Source organism: Nothobranchius furzeri, chromosome 16, assembly GCF_043380555.1.
Source record: "Nothobranchius furzeri strain GRZ-AD chromosome 16, NfurGRZ-RIMD1, whole genome shotgun sequence".
NCBI lineage: Eukaryota > Metazoa > Chordata > Actinopteri > Cyprinodontiformes > Nothobranchiidae > Nothobranchius > Nothobranchius furzeri.
The window spans coordinates 2,454,561-2,470,460 of record NC_091756.1 but is presented as its reverse complement, the minus strand read 5'-3'; the positions used below and the strand labels follow the sequence as shown (position 1 = coordinate 2,470,460).

The following is a 15,900-nucleotide window of genomic DNA, read 5'->3' as shown; positions in this document are numbered from 1 at the left end:
CATTGTTCTATTTTCATCCTTTAACCTAGCAGCAGGAGGACATCTGCCAGTCATCATCTCGGTCATAATAGAAACGGGTGGTTCACCTGCATCGCCTGTGTTCATGAAGCTGAGGTGACTGATGGATAAAATATTCAGTCCCAACATAAGAATGTTAAGCAGAACATTCTCACCTGCATGTATGCACACAAAACAAGACTGGCAAAAACCCAGCCTTCCGTCTGCTCCAGCTATTCCCCATCTGCAATTTTTGGGAGCGATCCACTTCACGGCGCTTTGCTGCTGATGTTATCCTGGCATCAGAGGTAACTGTAGAACCTCATCTGTGCTTGAACCGTTTTGATCCAGTTGAGCTTTCAGAGTTATCAAAAATATTAGCTTCATCTAAACCTTCAACTTGCATTTTGGATCCAATCCCAACCAAATTATTTAAAGAAGCATTTCCTTTGGTTACTGCCCCCATTCTAGATATAATCAATCTGTCCTTAGTAAATGGGTATGTACCACAAGATTTTAAGGTTGCTGTAATCAAACCTTCACTTAAGAAGCCTTCTCTGGATCCAGATGACCCAATGAATTATAGACCAATAATCTAACCTTCCATCTTTATCCAAAGTCCTGGAGAAAATAGTGGCCATCCAAGTATGTGAGCATTTAAACACTAATGATCTGTTTGAGGAATTTCAGTCTGGTTTTAGAGAGTATCACAGCACTGAAACTGCATTAGTGAGAGTTACAAATGATATTCTCATGGCCTCAGATAAGAATCTTGTGTCTGTTCTAGTCTTGTTAGATCTCAGTGCTGCCTTTGACACAGTTGATCACAATGTTCTTTTAGAAAGACTTGAACATGATGTAGGGATCAAAGGAACAGCGTTAGGCTGTTTTAAATCCTACCTGTCTGACAGATTTCATTTTGTAAATGTACATGACAAATCATCTTCATACTCCAGGGTTACTAGCGGAGTACCACAGGGTTCAGTGCTTGGACCAATTCTTTTTACTATATATATGCTCCCAATTGGTAAAATCATTAGAGAGCATGGGATAAACTTCCACTGTTATGCTGATGATACACAGTTGTATTTATATAACATACCAAGTGGTCAAATTTTCACCCACAAATTGATCAGAAAAAAAACCTTTCATTTGCAGACATAAAGACAAAACATCTTTCCTCAAGGCCTCATGCCATACTGCTGAATCTTCACTCTAAATAAAAGTTGAACACCTTGAAGTTCCTATGTGATTTTAAAACATATAAGTTAGGATAATCATATGTGTTGTATGAACAAGATGTTTAAATCAAATGTTTGAATGATCTGTGCTTAAACCAATGATGGCTTTAAAATGAATATTGTTCCTGCACTGATCCATTTCAGATCTTATCTACACCAGACCAGTATGTGCTTAATTTAACAAGTTAATCTATCACTCTACTCACACACATTATAATACGACACTTATTCATGTTAGCATTGACGTGAACCTTCTCATTCCTACAAAGAGTTAACCTCTCGGAGGATCTGAGGTATTTTTGGTATAAAGCCCTCAAACGTGTCAAATTCTGATTTGTTAAAACCACATTGTTGATAAATTTGGCAAAACAGCAATTACTTCCCGATTCATTCAGTTTCCAGCTGACTCCCGTTTCGGCCAAATCGAAGAAGCCGTTTTGAAACCATCTCTTGACATCCAGTCAAAAGCCTTTCTGCAATGCTGCAAGTAATACAGACACAAAACGGCTCTTTTAAGAGCCAACAACAGCCTGAGACACAAACAAGCATTCCAGCTTAGGTTTCTCTTTACCTTGCCTTTTATTCTACCGGCAGACAAAGGCAAGGTAAAGAGAAACCTTTCCTATGTTTTAAAAAAGAACCAAAAATGGAATTAGAAGCCAAACAAAGAACGTACCAAAGATGTTTAAAGCATTCCAGCTTCCTGTCGTGACCTGGAGACATCTCAAGACTAGACGTGTCGTGTCAGAGCTAATCTACGGGTTCCTGGTACCTCGAGGTCCATGTTTATCCCGACCTTGTGATCCCCTGGATCTGAATGGGTATCTCCACATAAGGGTGCATAGATTCAACAGATTGTGTCGGATGGTTCTTATAAACAAATCTGTAGTTTAACACACATGCACCCAAATTCTTTCATAACCCACACTTCACAAATTCTCTGAGGCCTAGTCCACACGTAGCCGGGTTATTTAAAAAACGAATATCCGCCCCTCCAAAAACTTGCATCCACACCACCTCGTTTAAAAAAACTCTGTCCACACGTACCCGGATAAATACGTTGTTATGGACATGCCAGACCTGTAGGCGGCAGTACTTCCCCCGTTCTTAACCTCGTCCTTCGTCTGTGGTCTTCCGCCAGGAGCAGTAATTCCGCTTGCAAAAACAAACAAGCAGAAAGCGCTTGGACAATTGATAAAGCGAGCGCAGCTCTGAGGGCATCCATGCTGTCGGCTAGTGTAAACACAGGTCGCACACGTGATGTCAGCATTTTTTGTCGCGGAAAGTGACGTTGCGGACCTTAAAACTCCGGTTTTGTCTGTCCACACGCAGACACCCAAAACGGAGAAAACGCAGATCTTCACTTTGGCCGGAGTTTTTAAAAAGATCCGTTTTTGTGTGGATGACAGGCCAAAACGTAGAAAAATATCTACATTTTGGCAGATCCCCGGCTACGTGTGGACAGGGCCTGAGACACAGGAAATCTGAACGATTTTGCTAAAACATCTAGTTCCATTACAACACACCATCGATCACATTAATCCACTTTATATCCATCATTCCATTCATATCTTGTCATGTATAATCATTAGTTTAGGAAAAATAATTAAATTCATTTTTATAAACTATATACTGACTGAATTAATACGAAGCATGTTTATGGTCCCCGATTAAGTAAAGTAACTAGAATCTTCTGATTAAACATTCAAAAATCAATCAGGTTGATATTTCATATTTACATGGAATCATCACATATTATTGGATTATTTTAATAAATATGTAAGCAATCATCTCACGTTACATTTATCCGTTAACCCTGATGAACCTAATCGGTTGGATAGATTACAGGCTTGTCTTGAAGACGTAAAACATTGGATGACTCAAAACTTTTTGCTTTTAAATCAAAACAAGACTGAAGTTCTCATCTTTGGACCAGAAATCCAGAAAAGGAAATTGCTTAGCCAATCACCTGACCTGAATGGCATTACATTAGTCTCTGAGAACAAAGTAAGGAACCTTGATGTTATCTTTGATCAGGACATGTCATTCAAATCCCAGGTTAAACAGGTTTGTAGGATTCTTTTTCCACTTTCGGAATAGTGCTAAGATTAGAAGCATCTATTATGTCCCCGGCTTTCTAGGAGAGATGAGGAGGGGAGTAATAAAATTAGTGTGTGGATAAATAATAACAAAGTGCTGTGTCGCTTAAAAACCAAGGATTTTTTTTACAAAACCAAGGGATATTTACAAAGAACCTAAAAACAATGCTATATACAAAACCAAAGGAGCAACAATCAAAAGGGGAGGAAATGAAAAGCGCCACCCCAGAAGGGGGTGGGAGGAAAACCGAGAATAATAAATATATAAATGTTCAAAAGGGGAGATCCTAAATCGAGGTCAAAATGCCGGTCCGAAATCGAGTTACCAAAAGTCTATCCAAATACCAAAAGTGAGGAAAATACCAAAGATGAATTGAGAGCATAACCAAATATGAGCACACGAGGAGAAGAGAATAGTATAAACTCCGCCGAGTCTATACTACCCTTGGATCTTCTCCCAGAACTGAGGACTGAAAGCAGCTTTTAACAGCTGGTAAGTGATCAGCCATGATTTGTTCCAGCTGAACACCAGGTGACGGGTGAGGCAGAAGCCAATGAGGCCATCTTGTGGCCCAAAAGGGGCACGGCACGTAACATCCTTTCCAGGAGTGATGCTGAAAAACTAGTTCATGCATTTATTACATCAAGACTGGATTACTGTAATTCATTACTCTCAGGAAGTCCACAGAATGTAGTTAAAAGTCTTCAGCTTGTCCAAAATGCTGCAGCTAGAGTTCTGATGAGAATTAAAAAGAGAGATCATATCTCTCCTGTCTTAGCTTCCCTACATTGGCTACCTGTTAAATTCAGAATAGATTTTAAGATCCTTCTTCTCACATATAAAGCTCTTAATAATCAAGCTCCATCATACATCAGTGATCTGATTGTTCCATACGTTCCTAACCGAGCACTTCGCTCTCAGACTGCAGGTTTACTGGTGGTGCCCAGAATATCTAAAACAGGGGTGCCCAATCCTGGTCCTGGAGGACTGGTATCCAGCAGGTTTTGTGGTTTTTCTGCTCCAACACACTTGATTAACTGGTTGAATCACCTGTACTGCATCTCATCTGGCTCTGCAGAAGCCTGTTAATCATCTGCTGATTGAAATCAGGTGTGTTGAAGCAGAATTCAAACTAAAACGTGCTGGATCCCGGCCCTCGAGGACCAGGATTGGGCATCCCTGATCTAAAAATAGGATGGGAGGCAGATCTTTTAGTTATCAGGCTCCTCTCCTGTGGAACCAGCTCCCAGCCTTAGTCCGTGAGGCAGACACTTTGTCTACTTTTAAGAATAGGCTTAAAACATTTTTATCTGATAGGGCCTATGGTTAAAATCTGATGTTAGCCTAAATCTGGACAAGTGGGGGAGTAGAGGGAGGTGGAGTGTACAGTCGGTAAAGACGGCTCTCCATTGCCCTGCCTCCATCTAAATAGGATAGATTATCCAGAGTTATCTCTGTAGTTATGCTGCTATAGGCTTAGACTGCTGGAGGATACACTGACCACTTTTCACACTCGACTGCTTTCTTCTACAATCTGCTCTTTAACTGTATTATTTCCTGCTATTTCAGCTGTTAACTTTATTTTCTCTCTAAGTGTTTTTCTCCCCAGAAGAAGCTACAACGACGTTCTGCTGAGCTGTGGTGGCCTCATGGAGGGGGCCATCGTCTAGCACAGTGGTTCCCAACCTTTTTCCCAAGGGACCTGTTTTTTACCAGTAAATTTTTGATGACCCCCCCCCCCCCCCCATTCTCTCTTCCAGTACAAACATTATTAAGAAATGATAAAATTGTTCAAGCACATTTTAATATGCTTTGATTGAATAGATAACAGTAATAGTAGGCTCCAGTTCAGAACAAAGTCATTAACAAAACCAAACAGAGCATAATGTGCTTGACAGTTTGTATTACTTCTCTGAACACATTGTTTCTTGTAAACACTGATAAATCAATCATTCCTTTCAATAAACGTTTGACACATAAAAAATACACTGAGCAAAATGTACTTAAATGTGTATATTACTGTTTATACTAGATTATTTACAGTGGCGGCTGGCCACTAGAGCAGTGGTTCCTAACCTGGGGGTCCCGACCCCCACAAGGGGGCGCCAAAGCCTCTCAGTGGGTCGCCAGGACCTCTCCACTTTAAGGGGTTAAAACTTCATTTATTACTTGTTTATAGCCTACATTGTGCTCACATTTTTTCATGAGTGAAAAGTTTACTGATATTAGGACAGGAAATAATTAGAACAGAAAAAGTAACACACTTTTAAGAACATTTTGCTCAGCTCACTGTTTTATTTTCAAGTGTCAAAAGTTCATTAAAGATAGGACTGGTTGATTAATCACAGCCGCCACAGTAAATAAACAGTGGCGGCTGGTGAAAAATATTTTTGGTGGGGCTGTGCTATTTTCTATTTTTAAACAAACTTGTGCTTTCTGAGCTTTGTGCACAACTTCACTATTTCCTGAATTAAGCACAGCTCTTTTATTTCCTGTCTTACATCATTGGACAAACTGATTAATCCAGGTGTGTCTGACTATTGGCACGCTGCCTTGCGGACCAAGGTTGAAAAATACTGCATTAAATTGCACATAAAATAACACGACCATAAATGGTAAATAGGCAATGCGAGAGGCAAGTAACAAAAACATTTTGTTTAGTTTCAACATTTGAGTGAACACCAAAAATTATGAGCAGGCCACTGTTACAGTAATGGTAGTAAACACTACTTAGACAAAATGCCAGAAATTTACACTGTTAAATATTTCTGGAGTGTTGTGCCAAGGTCAACTTTATACAAAGATCAAGTGGATGCATGTGTGTGTGTGTGTGTGTGTGTGTGTGTGTGTGTGTGTGTGTGTGTGTGTGTGTGTGTGTGTGTGTGTGTGTGTGTGTGTGTGTGTGTGTGTGTGTGTGTGTGTGTGTGTGTGTGTGTGTGTGTGATACCTCATTTGTACAGAAAGTTTGCCCTTCTGTCCTTCTGAGTGGCAAAGCTCTCGATTAGCTTTTTATTGAAGTCAGGAATGTTTGTGACAAGCTTTTTTTTCCATGGAGAGCATGGCAAGAGCATTCAGCCCATCCTGTGTCATGGTGTTCCTCAGGAAAGTCTTAATCCTCTTTAAAGTAGAAAAGCACCTTTCTGATTCGGCTGTGGTCATGGGTGTGGCGACAAGACTCTTTAAAAGAGTGACAGTCTCTGTGAACGTGCTTTGAAGATTGTTCTCCATGAAAAACTGGAAGAGAGTCAGTGCACCAGTGCGAGCCCTGAACTCATGGTTCTCATGGATGAGGGATAGCTTTGTTCAGCATGGGGTAGGCCTCTACAGCGGTCGCCAGTGCTGCGTCTGGGAACTGCGCTGTGTGTTGCACAAACAAGTCACTTTGTAGCAGAGTGGCAGCAACGAGGTGCTTGGTAAAAGAGAATCGCTCATTTGCATGGCTCAGGATGGTGTCACAAACCTGTTATATGATAAATAAAAAAACAACAGATAAGTACATAGGAAACACTTTTATAGGAAATAATGTCATCAGTATCCTCTTAAAAATGTCATATTTCCCAGTTTTTGGGACAATAAAACATTTCTGATTCTCAGTCAGATGTTTTTACATTTGAAGTAAAAACATCTAATTGAGAATCAGAAATGTTTTATTGTCCCAAAAGTTGGGAAATGTGTTTGCTGCAGCAGAAGTGTAACAAGTAAAATGGAATCAGATTGATGTATGTACAAATGTACATGAAATACACATTTACATGATTAAATATGTATAATAAGTATGTGTGTTGAAATTAGTTTTTACAGTTATTGCACATTAAACATGTTATTAAACAAATGTCCCGGTTTGTGGGACAACCAAGGATTTCTGATTCTGATTGTCTTGTTCACAGAAATGTAATGTACAGCTTACCTCTGCACCCAGCTGCTGTTGTTCTCCCTGTCCAAACGTCCTCCGTTTCTTCCGTTTCCCTCGTCGAGCTGCATGGCAACGTTAGCTCTGCCTAGCATGGCTAGCTTCACCGTGTTGTCCATGTGTGCCCGGGATGACTCGTGAGCTCCAGTGGTCAAGACTGTCGAGCTCACCCGAACATCAACGAACAGCCTTGGCGGTAGCTCTATCGCCCTTCGGGCTTCCGAATCGACGACGCTGATTGGATGCATTCCCATTCCTATGCATTTGATATTCTTGGCTGCTTCACCGCTGTTTGGGCGATCTCTCTGTCGCCTCCACCGCTCGGCAGGGAGCTTCTCACCAATGATATATATGTATGATTTATTTTTTTACAAAACACACTATTAACTTAGAATATGTGATTATTGTTAATTTTTTTATTTATCTTTTTAAATAAAAATTAAAAACACTGGGGGAAACTGGGGGGGGGGGGTGCCCTATCGCCCTCTAGTGGCCAGCCGCCACTGTAAATAATCTAGTATAAACAGTAATATACACATTTAAGTACATTTTGCTCAGTGTATTTTTTATGTGTCAAAGGTTTATTGAAAGGAATGATTGATTTATCGGTGTTTACAAGAAACAATGTGTTCAGAGAAGTAATACAAACTGTCAAGCACATGATGCTCTGGTTTTGTTAATGACTTTGTTCTGTACTGGAGCCTACTATTACTGTTATCTATTGAATCAAAGCATATTAAAATGTGCTTGAACTATTTTATCATTTCTTAATAATGTTTGTACTGGAAGAGAGAATGGGAGGGGGTCGTCAAATATTTTACTGGTAAAAAACGGGGTCCCTTGGGAAAAAGGTTGGGAACCACTGTTCTAGATCCCCAGTGAGTCGTGGAGGATGGCTGCTTATACTGAGCCAGGATTCTCTGGAGGTTTCTTCCTGTTAAAAGGGAGTTTTCCTCTCCACTGTCGCTGCATGCTTGTTTAGTATGAGGATTGCTGTAAAGACAGACACTGGTCAGTGACTCGATGTAATTTGTAGGGTTCCTTATGTTACGTATCCAAATGGTCAATTTTGCACCATCTAATTGACCACAAGATAACCTTTCATTTGCAGACAACCCCACTATCTATCTGGAAACTTTTTACTGATTGGCTTAATGAACTGACCTGTATTGAATTGTTTATTATGTGAAGTGCCTTGAGACGACTCTTGTCGTGATTTGGCGCTATATAAATAAACTTGAATTGAATTGAAACTCCAAAAAACACAGAAGCATGTTTAACCCGGCCTGCTCCAACACACCTGACTTCCACCAGCAGGTGACTAACAGGCTCCTGCAAGCCTGATACGCTCCTGCAGGTGATCCAACCACTAAATCAAGTGTGCTGGAACAGAGGAACAACGGACACACACACTGGAACACACCAGGAGAACCACTGCGCTAAAGCATACTGAACAGCCAAAAACAGTGTTGCCAGAAATGTTACCTGTCACATGCATGGGAGAGTTCAGGTCGAGGATCCAAGTTGCTGGAGAACCAAGGCAGGCAGAACCAAGGCAGGCAGGCAAGAATGATCACAAAACGCGGGTTTAATGAAGCACACACGGGACACTGAAACAATGAACGGACGAGGAACACAGAACAGGGTTTAAGTACAAGAGGAGCTGGGATCTTAAGTGTTTGGGAGACGAGAGGCAGGTGGGAGCATTAGGGAACAGAGAGTAGGGAGACAGTACCACACTTTGTTCTAGTGACACCGCGCAGCTATAGAGCGAGCTTTGGAGCAGAGCAATCAGTAAATATAAATGAATGAAACATTTTAAAAAGTGGTCGGATGGAGCCTAAGATGGCAATAGTCTTAAGGTGCGCAGGAAGAGATCGCCGTCTTTCCCAGATCTGACGAGAACATTTGATGAAAACATTTCATTGAGCCCAATCCCAGCTGGAGCGAGCCGGTGTTCTGTCAGAACTCCTGTTCTCTGACAGGTGCGCCTCTGACTGCTATGTGCAGATGCCTAAAATTTCAAACATCCGTCGAAAGTGACGGAGACTGCAAGCTTGTGATTGGTCAGGACACCGCTTCTTGTATATTCGTCGGCAGCAGCGTTGTAGCCCCGTTTAAAAGTAAAAAAAGATATTTAGTGACGACCCAGAACTAACTGAAAAACGCAGCGTGGAAAAGTCCGAAAATATGAAAGTTTATTCAGCCGTGACTGAAGGTGTAGAACAGGGGTGTCAAACTCAAACTCACACGGGGCCGAAATGAAACTCTGGGACGGAGTCGAGGGCCAAACTTAATATTTTTTGAAAAAGTGACACAAATTTGCACATTTTCTTTATCAACATTTATGCAATTTTGAACCTTTTAATTTGGAAACGAACATATTTCTGCATTAACGCTGAAAGTGGAATAACCAAATTACACACGAGCAAGTCCGTTTTAAATAAAAGGCATCAGTGGTATTCATTACTTGAGGTATAATCAGCATTTTTAAAATCTATTCAGGATTTATGTTTTCTTGTTTATTCATTTTTCTTATTTTTTATTCTCCTTTTTCTCCTGTAATACGTGTCATCGCTGCTGTGACGTCTAGCTTTCCCCACTGAGGAACAATAAAGGGATTTTCTATTCTATTCATCTATCTGCAGCCTTTCCACTTCCTGTTTACTGTAGGTTAAATCTTTTCTCACGGGCCAACAACAAAATAAAATATCATTTTATCTTAAATGAAAATGCAACACCTCACCTGTTAACTTTCATGTTTTGGAGCAGAAAAAGAGCATAAAACCAACATATTTAAAGCTCAGTTTGCTCCACTGGTTTACTGTGATGCTCACCTGTTCCAGCCAGATACCTGCATCATGGGGTTGATCTGAGCTGAGGAGGAGACTCCTGTTGTTTTGTTCATCTTCATCATAATAATGACAACATTAGATGACAACAGGTGCTCACATAGGTTTGTGCTGCTGAACATGTCTGAGCAGCTTGACCACGTTGTTGTGTGTCGGGGAGGAAAAATAAAAACTACAGCAGCCACAGAGTCATGCTGACTTGAGCGTGTCGCTGCTCGCTGGAGTTATATCAGCTCTGTCTGGACGTTAGTTGGAAAACTTTCTCTTTCAGTCGTGAACACATTACTGAGCGGCTAGAATCTCCGTTTCTGGGCTTCAACGTCAGAAAACAGCTGAGTGAACTCGGCGCTGAGTGAGAGGAGTGTTTAGTTTGTCCGAGACAGCGGAGCTGCAGACACCGGCAGCAGGCGCTGAAAAAACACAAAGGAGGGGGCTTCGTCGGCTCCGCGCTGACGCCGCAAAGCATCATGGGAGTTGAAGTCTTTGCGGTAAAATCGGCCAGCGGGCCAGTTTTAATATATTTTTGATATTTATCTCGCGGGCCACATAAAAATGCTCCGTGGGCCGCATCTGGCCCGCGGGCCTTGACTCTGACATATGTGGTGTAGAAAATACGGAGCAAAGTGGACGGAAGTGATGGGAAACGTGGGTTTAGCGGTGGATATCACACGAAGAGAGAATAAAGGACACATGTGTCCGTATTAAAACGTCTCTGAAACACAAAAACATGCACTATCGTGGACTGGAAACACGAGTGTTAAGCCTAATTTACACTTTTCCGTCAGCTCCACGAGTGACAGACACGTATGCATGGACAGACGTTTTGCTCTTTGACCTCTCCGGCCCAATCCCAATACTCCTGCGGACTTCAGCGTCGAGTGTGTGGTACACACGTGTGCAAATAATTGCAGAACTGAGACAGGGAGCATTGCGTAGTTGACTGCAACACATGCCGGGATGCTGGTCGCTGTGAATTTTTTTTACAGGAATCTTTATTAATAACTTTTAAACAAACAACCAAACAACTTTTTAAAATGCATTTACATTCATTGCTGCTTTGTCTAAAACATTCAGAGCATCAACTAATCGTCCTAAAATGAACTACTTTCATTAGGAAATACATGTTTTCAGAAAAGGCACTTGAGCCTTTTCTCCGCAGCAAAGGATCGTGGGAAATACACCTTACCTGGGTGAAGTGCGGATCAAGGGTGCAAAAGGGGAGTGATCAACTTCTGCATTTGAGAAGTGGGACACCCTCCGCACTTGCACCCCTGGTCCGGATCGCGCAGTTGAAGGGCATGAGGGCGGAAGAGTGAGTATTGGGCTTGGGCCTCCGTCTCCTGGGGAGTGTTGCAAAGCAATTCCCCTCCAGGACAACAGAGGGCGTAGCGCTGTTCTGTGTTTTGTATTTCAGAGACTTTTTAATGTGGACTAATTTGTCCCTCATTCTCGTCCACCTCTTCATGCGCTCGCCCCCTCCAAACACGTCTGCCTGTTTGGCAGATGAGGCGCGAATGCTTTTGCAAACACGGGGTGTTTCTCAATGTCAAGGAACCTCGCCTTGATGTCTTGGCCCCGCCCCGGTTGTCTAGGAGATACATCATCAGGAGCCACCAAAACGTGTTCCAATGTTCATGTTGTACCGAGGCGTGTGTTCTCCGTTTGTTAGCCGTTTAGCTAGCTGAACGAGGATACACAGGGGTGTCTTGTAGCGTAGCCATCATCAAACATTACCCAGAATACACCGCGGTATTTTTAAAAACATGGTGGATCAGGAGCCGGCAGCTACTTTGGGGACAATTTTCAAATTTAAAAGTAAGTCGACTAATTTTAAAAGGTTTTTTTTTTAGATCCAAAGAAGTTATCTATGGTTGGTTAGTTGCTTAGTAGTTGCAGCTTCGGTGGCTAGTGGGTAGTAACTCACTTATATATTTAATTTAATAAACATATACACAATTTAAAAAGTAAAAGGCTCGTTATATATTTATATTGAAACTAATACGTATAAAATATACGTGACGTGATCGCCGTGGAAGCCGCGGTCACGTGATGCAAGTCTGTTCCATTTAACTGTTTTCTTTGACCGTGGAAGGACCGTGTCCTCGCAAGGCCAGGCGCCTTGACATTGGGAAACACTCTGTGTCACTGACTAGCTTATTTGTCACTATAAGTCACATGACCAGCTCTGAACGTCATCTCGCAATGTACATCAACACGGACAGAAACAGAGGTGAGCTGATGGAGCCAATTAGGGAGGGAAATGACCGTATCACCATGGAGACAGACGCTGTCAGGGAAGTATGAAGTTTTAGTTTGATGGGAGTTGTCAGGGACCGCGTGGAAACAACCTAAACAGGTCTGATTGTTTTTTGGTTTGTTTGGTTTGTTTAGAAGTGCCACACCTTGAAAACACCTGCTGGGACTGGGGGGGGTATTATGTTATTGGGATGAGTGGGAATTTTTTTCCTCCTTGCTTTTTGGGATTGGGACATAAGTATTTTTTATGATGGGAGTGGGAAAGCAAAGAAAATCCATTCTCGTGTCACTATCGAGGAAGGTCCTGAGACACTCAGAGGAGGAGGACCTCAGAGGGGGAGGACCTTGGAGGCTCAGAGGGGGAGGACCTTGGAGGCTCAGAGGGGGAGGACCTCTGGGGGGAGGACCTTGGAGGCTCAGAGGGGGAGGACCTGAGAGGATGTGGGTGAAGCAGCTCAGACGGAACTTCTCGGTGACAGTTCCGCGGAAGTGCGGCCGGTGTGGGGACCAGGTTGTTGGGTTCGGTTACCGTCAGAAAGCTGCAGCATGTCTCACCTGCGACCCCGGCTGTGTGTTCTGGAGAAAGGAACCCAAGGTTACGGGTTCCACCTGCACGGTGACAAGAACCGGGCCGGGCAGTTCATCCGGCTGGTGGAGGACGAGTCTCCCGCCGCCGTGGCCGGGCTCCTCGCGGGGGATCGGATCATGTTCGTGAACGGGGAGAACGTGGAGGGCGAGAGCCACCAGCAGGTGGTCGCGAGGATCCGGGCCACCACCGGAGCTCTGGAGCTGATCGTTGTGGACCCGGAAACGGCGGAGATGCTGAAGAAACACGACTTGCAGTGCCGGAAGGAGTTTGTCACGGAGGGAGTCCCCCTTCCCGCCGCTGGGAACGGAGACTCGGACTCAAACAGCACCGGGACTCCCAGGGAAGCCAGCCCGGTCCCGGAGGAGAACGGGGACCGATCCCCGGGAAGGGGAAGGGGGCTGAGTGGCAGCTCCGGGTCAAAGGTCAGTTACCAACTTCAAACAGGGTTCTGTTCGGTGTGTGTGTGTGTGTGTGTGTGTGTGTGTGTGTGTGTGTGTGTGTGTGTGTGTGTGTGTGTGTGTGAACTCCACATGAAGATCGGCGGGTGCCTAGCAACGGGGAGATGACTGACATCAGGTCCTCTGTCAGCTCATGAGAGTCGAGCTGAAAAACACTTTAGTCTCAACTTCTGGTGATTGTTGTTTCTCTCTCTGACACACACACACACACACACACACACACACACACACACACACACACACACACACACACACACACACACACACACACACACACACACACCGCCCCCTCAGAGCTGACCTGGTTCTGTGGAGGTGACTTGGCTTGATAACTCTTTAGTGGTGTGTGTGTGTGTGTGTGTGTGTGTGTGTGGGGAGTGCATCGTCTGTGTGGCCTGCAGGAGCGTGACATCACTCCTGTACCTCTGTGGTTGCTTTAGCTGCAGCGGCGGGCCCTGATGGGGTTAGCCGGCCAGCAGGATTAGGGCTGTCTGCTATAGTTAGCGCCTGGCCCGGTTGTGTAACCGACTGGTAATCCTCCTCCCTGGAACGGTCCAGGTCCAGGCTGTCTGACCTGTGGGCCAAAGGTCAGAGTTGTCCTGGGACACCAGTGAGCGCTGTTATCAACAACAACAGAGTGGGGGTGCTCCCGCCTGAGTGGTGGAGCGAGTCTTTGTGGAACATTTAGTACCACACGTTCTCTTGGCTTCTGTGTTGAGTAGTGTTGTAATCTCCGTCAGAACGCGTCCTGCTGGCACACACCTGAGATGGTACCAAAACTAACACCACTCCTTTTATGAAACTACAACAAACTGAAAACTGATCAGTGCAACAACTTCAGTCTCCTCCAACGGATGTGCCCAGTGCTGCAGGGCCGCCGTCCAGCATGTTTGAGTTATTTCACTGCTCTAACGCACCTGGTTTTAATCAGCAGGATTCAGCAGAACTGAACAGGAGATCCAGGCGCTGAGTCAGGTGTTTGGAGCAGGTAAACGACTAAAACATGCTGGGCTACGAGGAGTGAGTCAACTCTGCCAGCAAGAGAAAAGTTACCATCATCCTGTTCATCTGCAGATGCTGCAGAGGTATGGAGCCAACCCGCATCGCTCCTGGTCTGCTGCTAAGGCAGGCCGTTGTGGTATTTAACTTACAAACACTTCTATCTTTGAATATAATTTTAGACTGAATTACTGAAAACCCATACGCCACCATTACATTACCAGTGTGACTAGCATTTCCAACATGTTAATGAAACCATATGTGGATATTTAGACACGTCAGCTTGACTAGGAGGGCGATCATTAATACCACCTTAAACACTACTGAAGTACAGCTGAATCTATGAAATATGTCTGGTTGGGACATCTTTGTTAGAAGTTCATGTGAGCTGACAGACACGACTGTCAGAGGCATGCTCCCTCTTTCAGTTCTAGAAGATGACGGCTTCCAGATGTCACCTTCAGTCCCAGATACACACTTCCTTCTAGGACAGGGCCCAGTCCTGGTTCTGGAGGACCTCTATAAAGCTCCACAAAAATAAACAATAATGAACAAGAGTCTGCTTCTAGACCTGCAGAAAAGGGACAGACAACAATACAACAGGAGCAAGCTATCACTGCGTCAACCTGATGGTGAAATATATAATCAGCATTGTTTAACTGAACAATCACACGATAATAAATCACAGTGCATTTAGTACCAACCACAGCCTTAAGACATGTGTTTAACGTGCCCAAGCCCATACTTATGTGAGCACCTGTGTGCGTACACGCGCTTGTTTATGTAAGGTTTCTCTATAGGAGCGTCCAATAGAGAGTGTGAGGGACCACAGATCCGCCCCCCAAAGATATGCAGTAGACGGGGGGAGCTCCAAGTCCCAGAGATCCAGGCGCTGCTCCAGAACACAGGAACCCCAAGGAGACTGCAACCAGAAAGGTCCCCGCCCCCCTCAAGAGGCACAGAGGATCGCCCCGGGGGACCACAACCAGCAGCCGGCAGAGTCCCGGGAGATATCAGCGGCAAGCCCACAGGCCCGCCCGCAGCCTCCCACCCCCTAGCTGGCTGAGCCCGGGACCCAGGGGCGACCACCCCCGCCGGGGACCCAGCAGAGCCCAGGGACCCAGGGAATTATTGATAAATATATTGATAAAATCCCTAACATAATTTTAGGTAGAATTTCCATCCATTCACCCGTTAATAAAACCGTCCCACGCCAGTTGTGCAGAATCCACGAACCCTTGTGGTGGAGCTCCTGGTGATCCAGGGGTCGGAGGAGTCGGTCGATGGAGCTGACCTCTGTGGTATTTGGAGCCCGTTCTTCTACCTCAAATATAAAACCGCTGGTCTGGGATACCTTCAGGGGGGATGTCGGCGGTCAGAGGAAGTGTGCATCTGGTTGTGAAACTAAGAAAATCTAAACTCTACAGGCAGAAGAAAAGTTCCCATCATCCAGTTTATTCTTAGCCGTCTGCAGCACCATGCAGCAGAAATACGGCAA

General features: G+C 44.2%; 1 protein-coding gene across 1 annotated transcript in view; it reads left to right on the top strand.

Annotated features, from left to right (window-relative positions):
- The first annotated feature begins 12,788 nt into the window (after positions 1 to 12,788).
- The window catches only part of LOC107395593 (Na(+)/H(+) exchange regulatory cofactor NHE-RF1), a 54,211-nt gene continuing 51,099 nt past the window's right edge, over positions 12,789 to 15,900 (top strand). Inside the window, exon 1 of the mRNA XM_015975003.3 lies at positions 12,789 to 13,367. Within this exon, the coding sequence (XP_015830489.1) occupies positions 12,903 to 13,367 (465 nt within the window). The 5' untranslated portion in view covers positions 12,789 to 12,902. The remainder of the gene's footprint in view (positions 13,368 to 15,900) is intronic.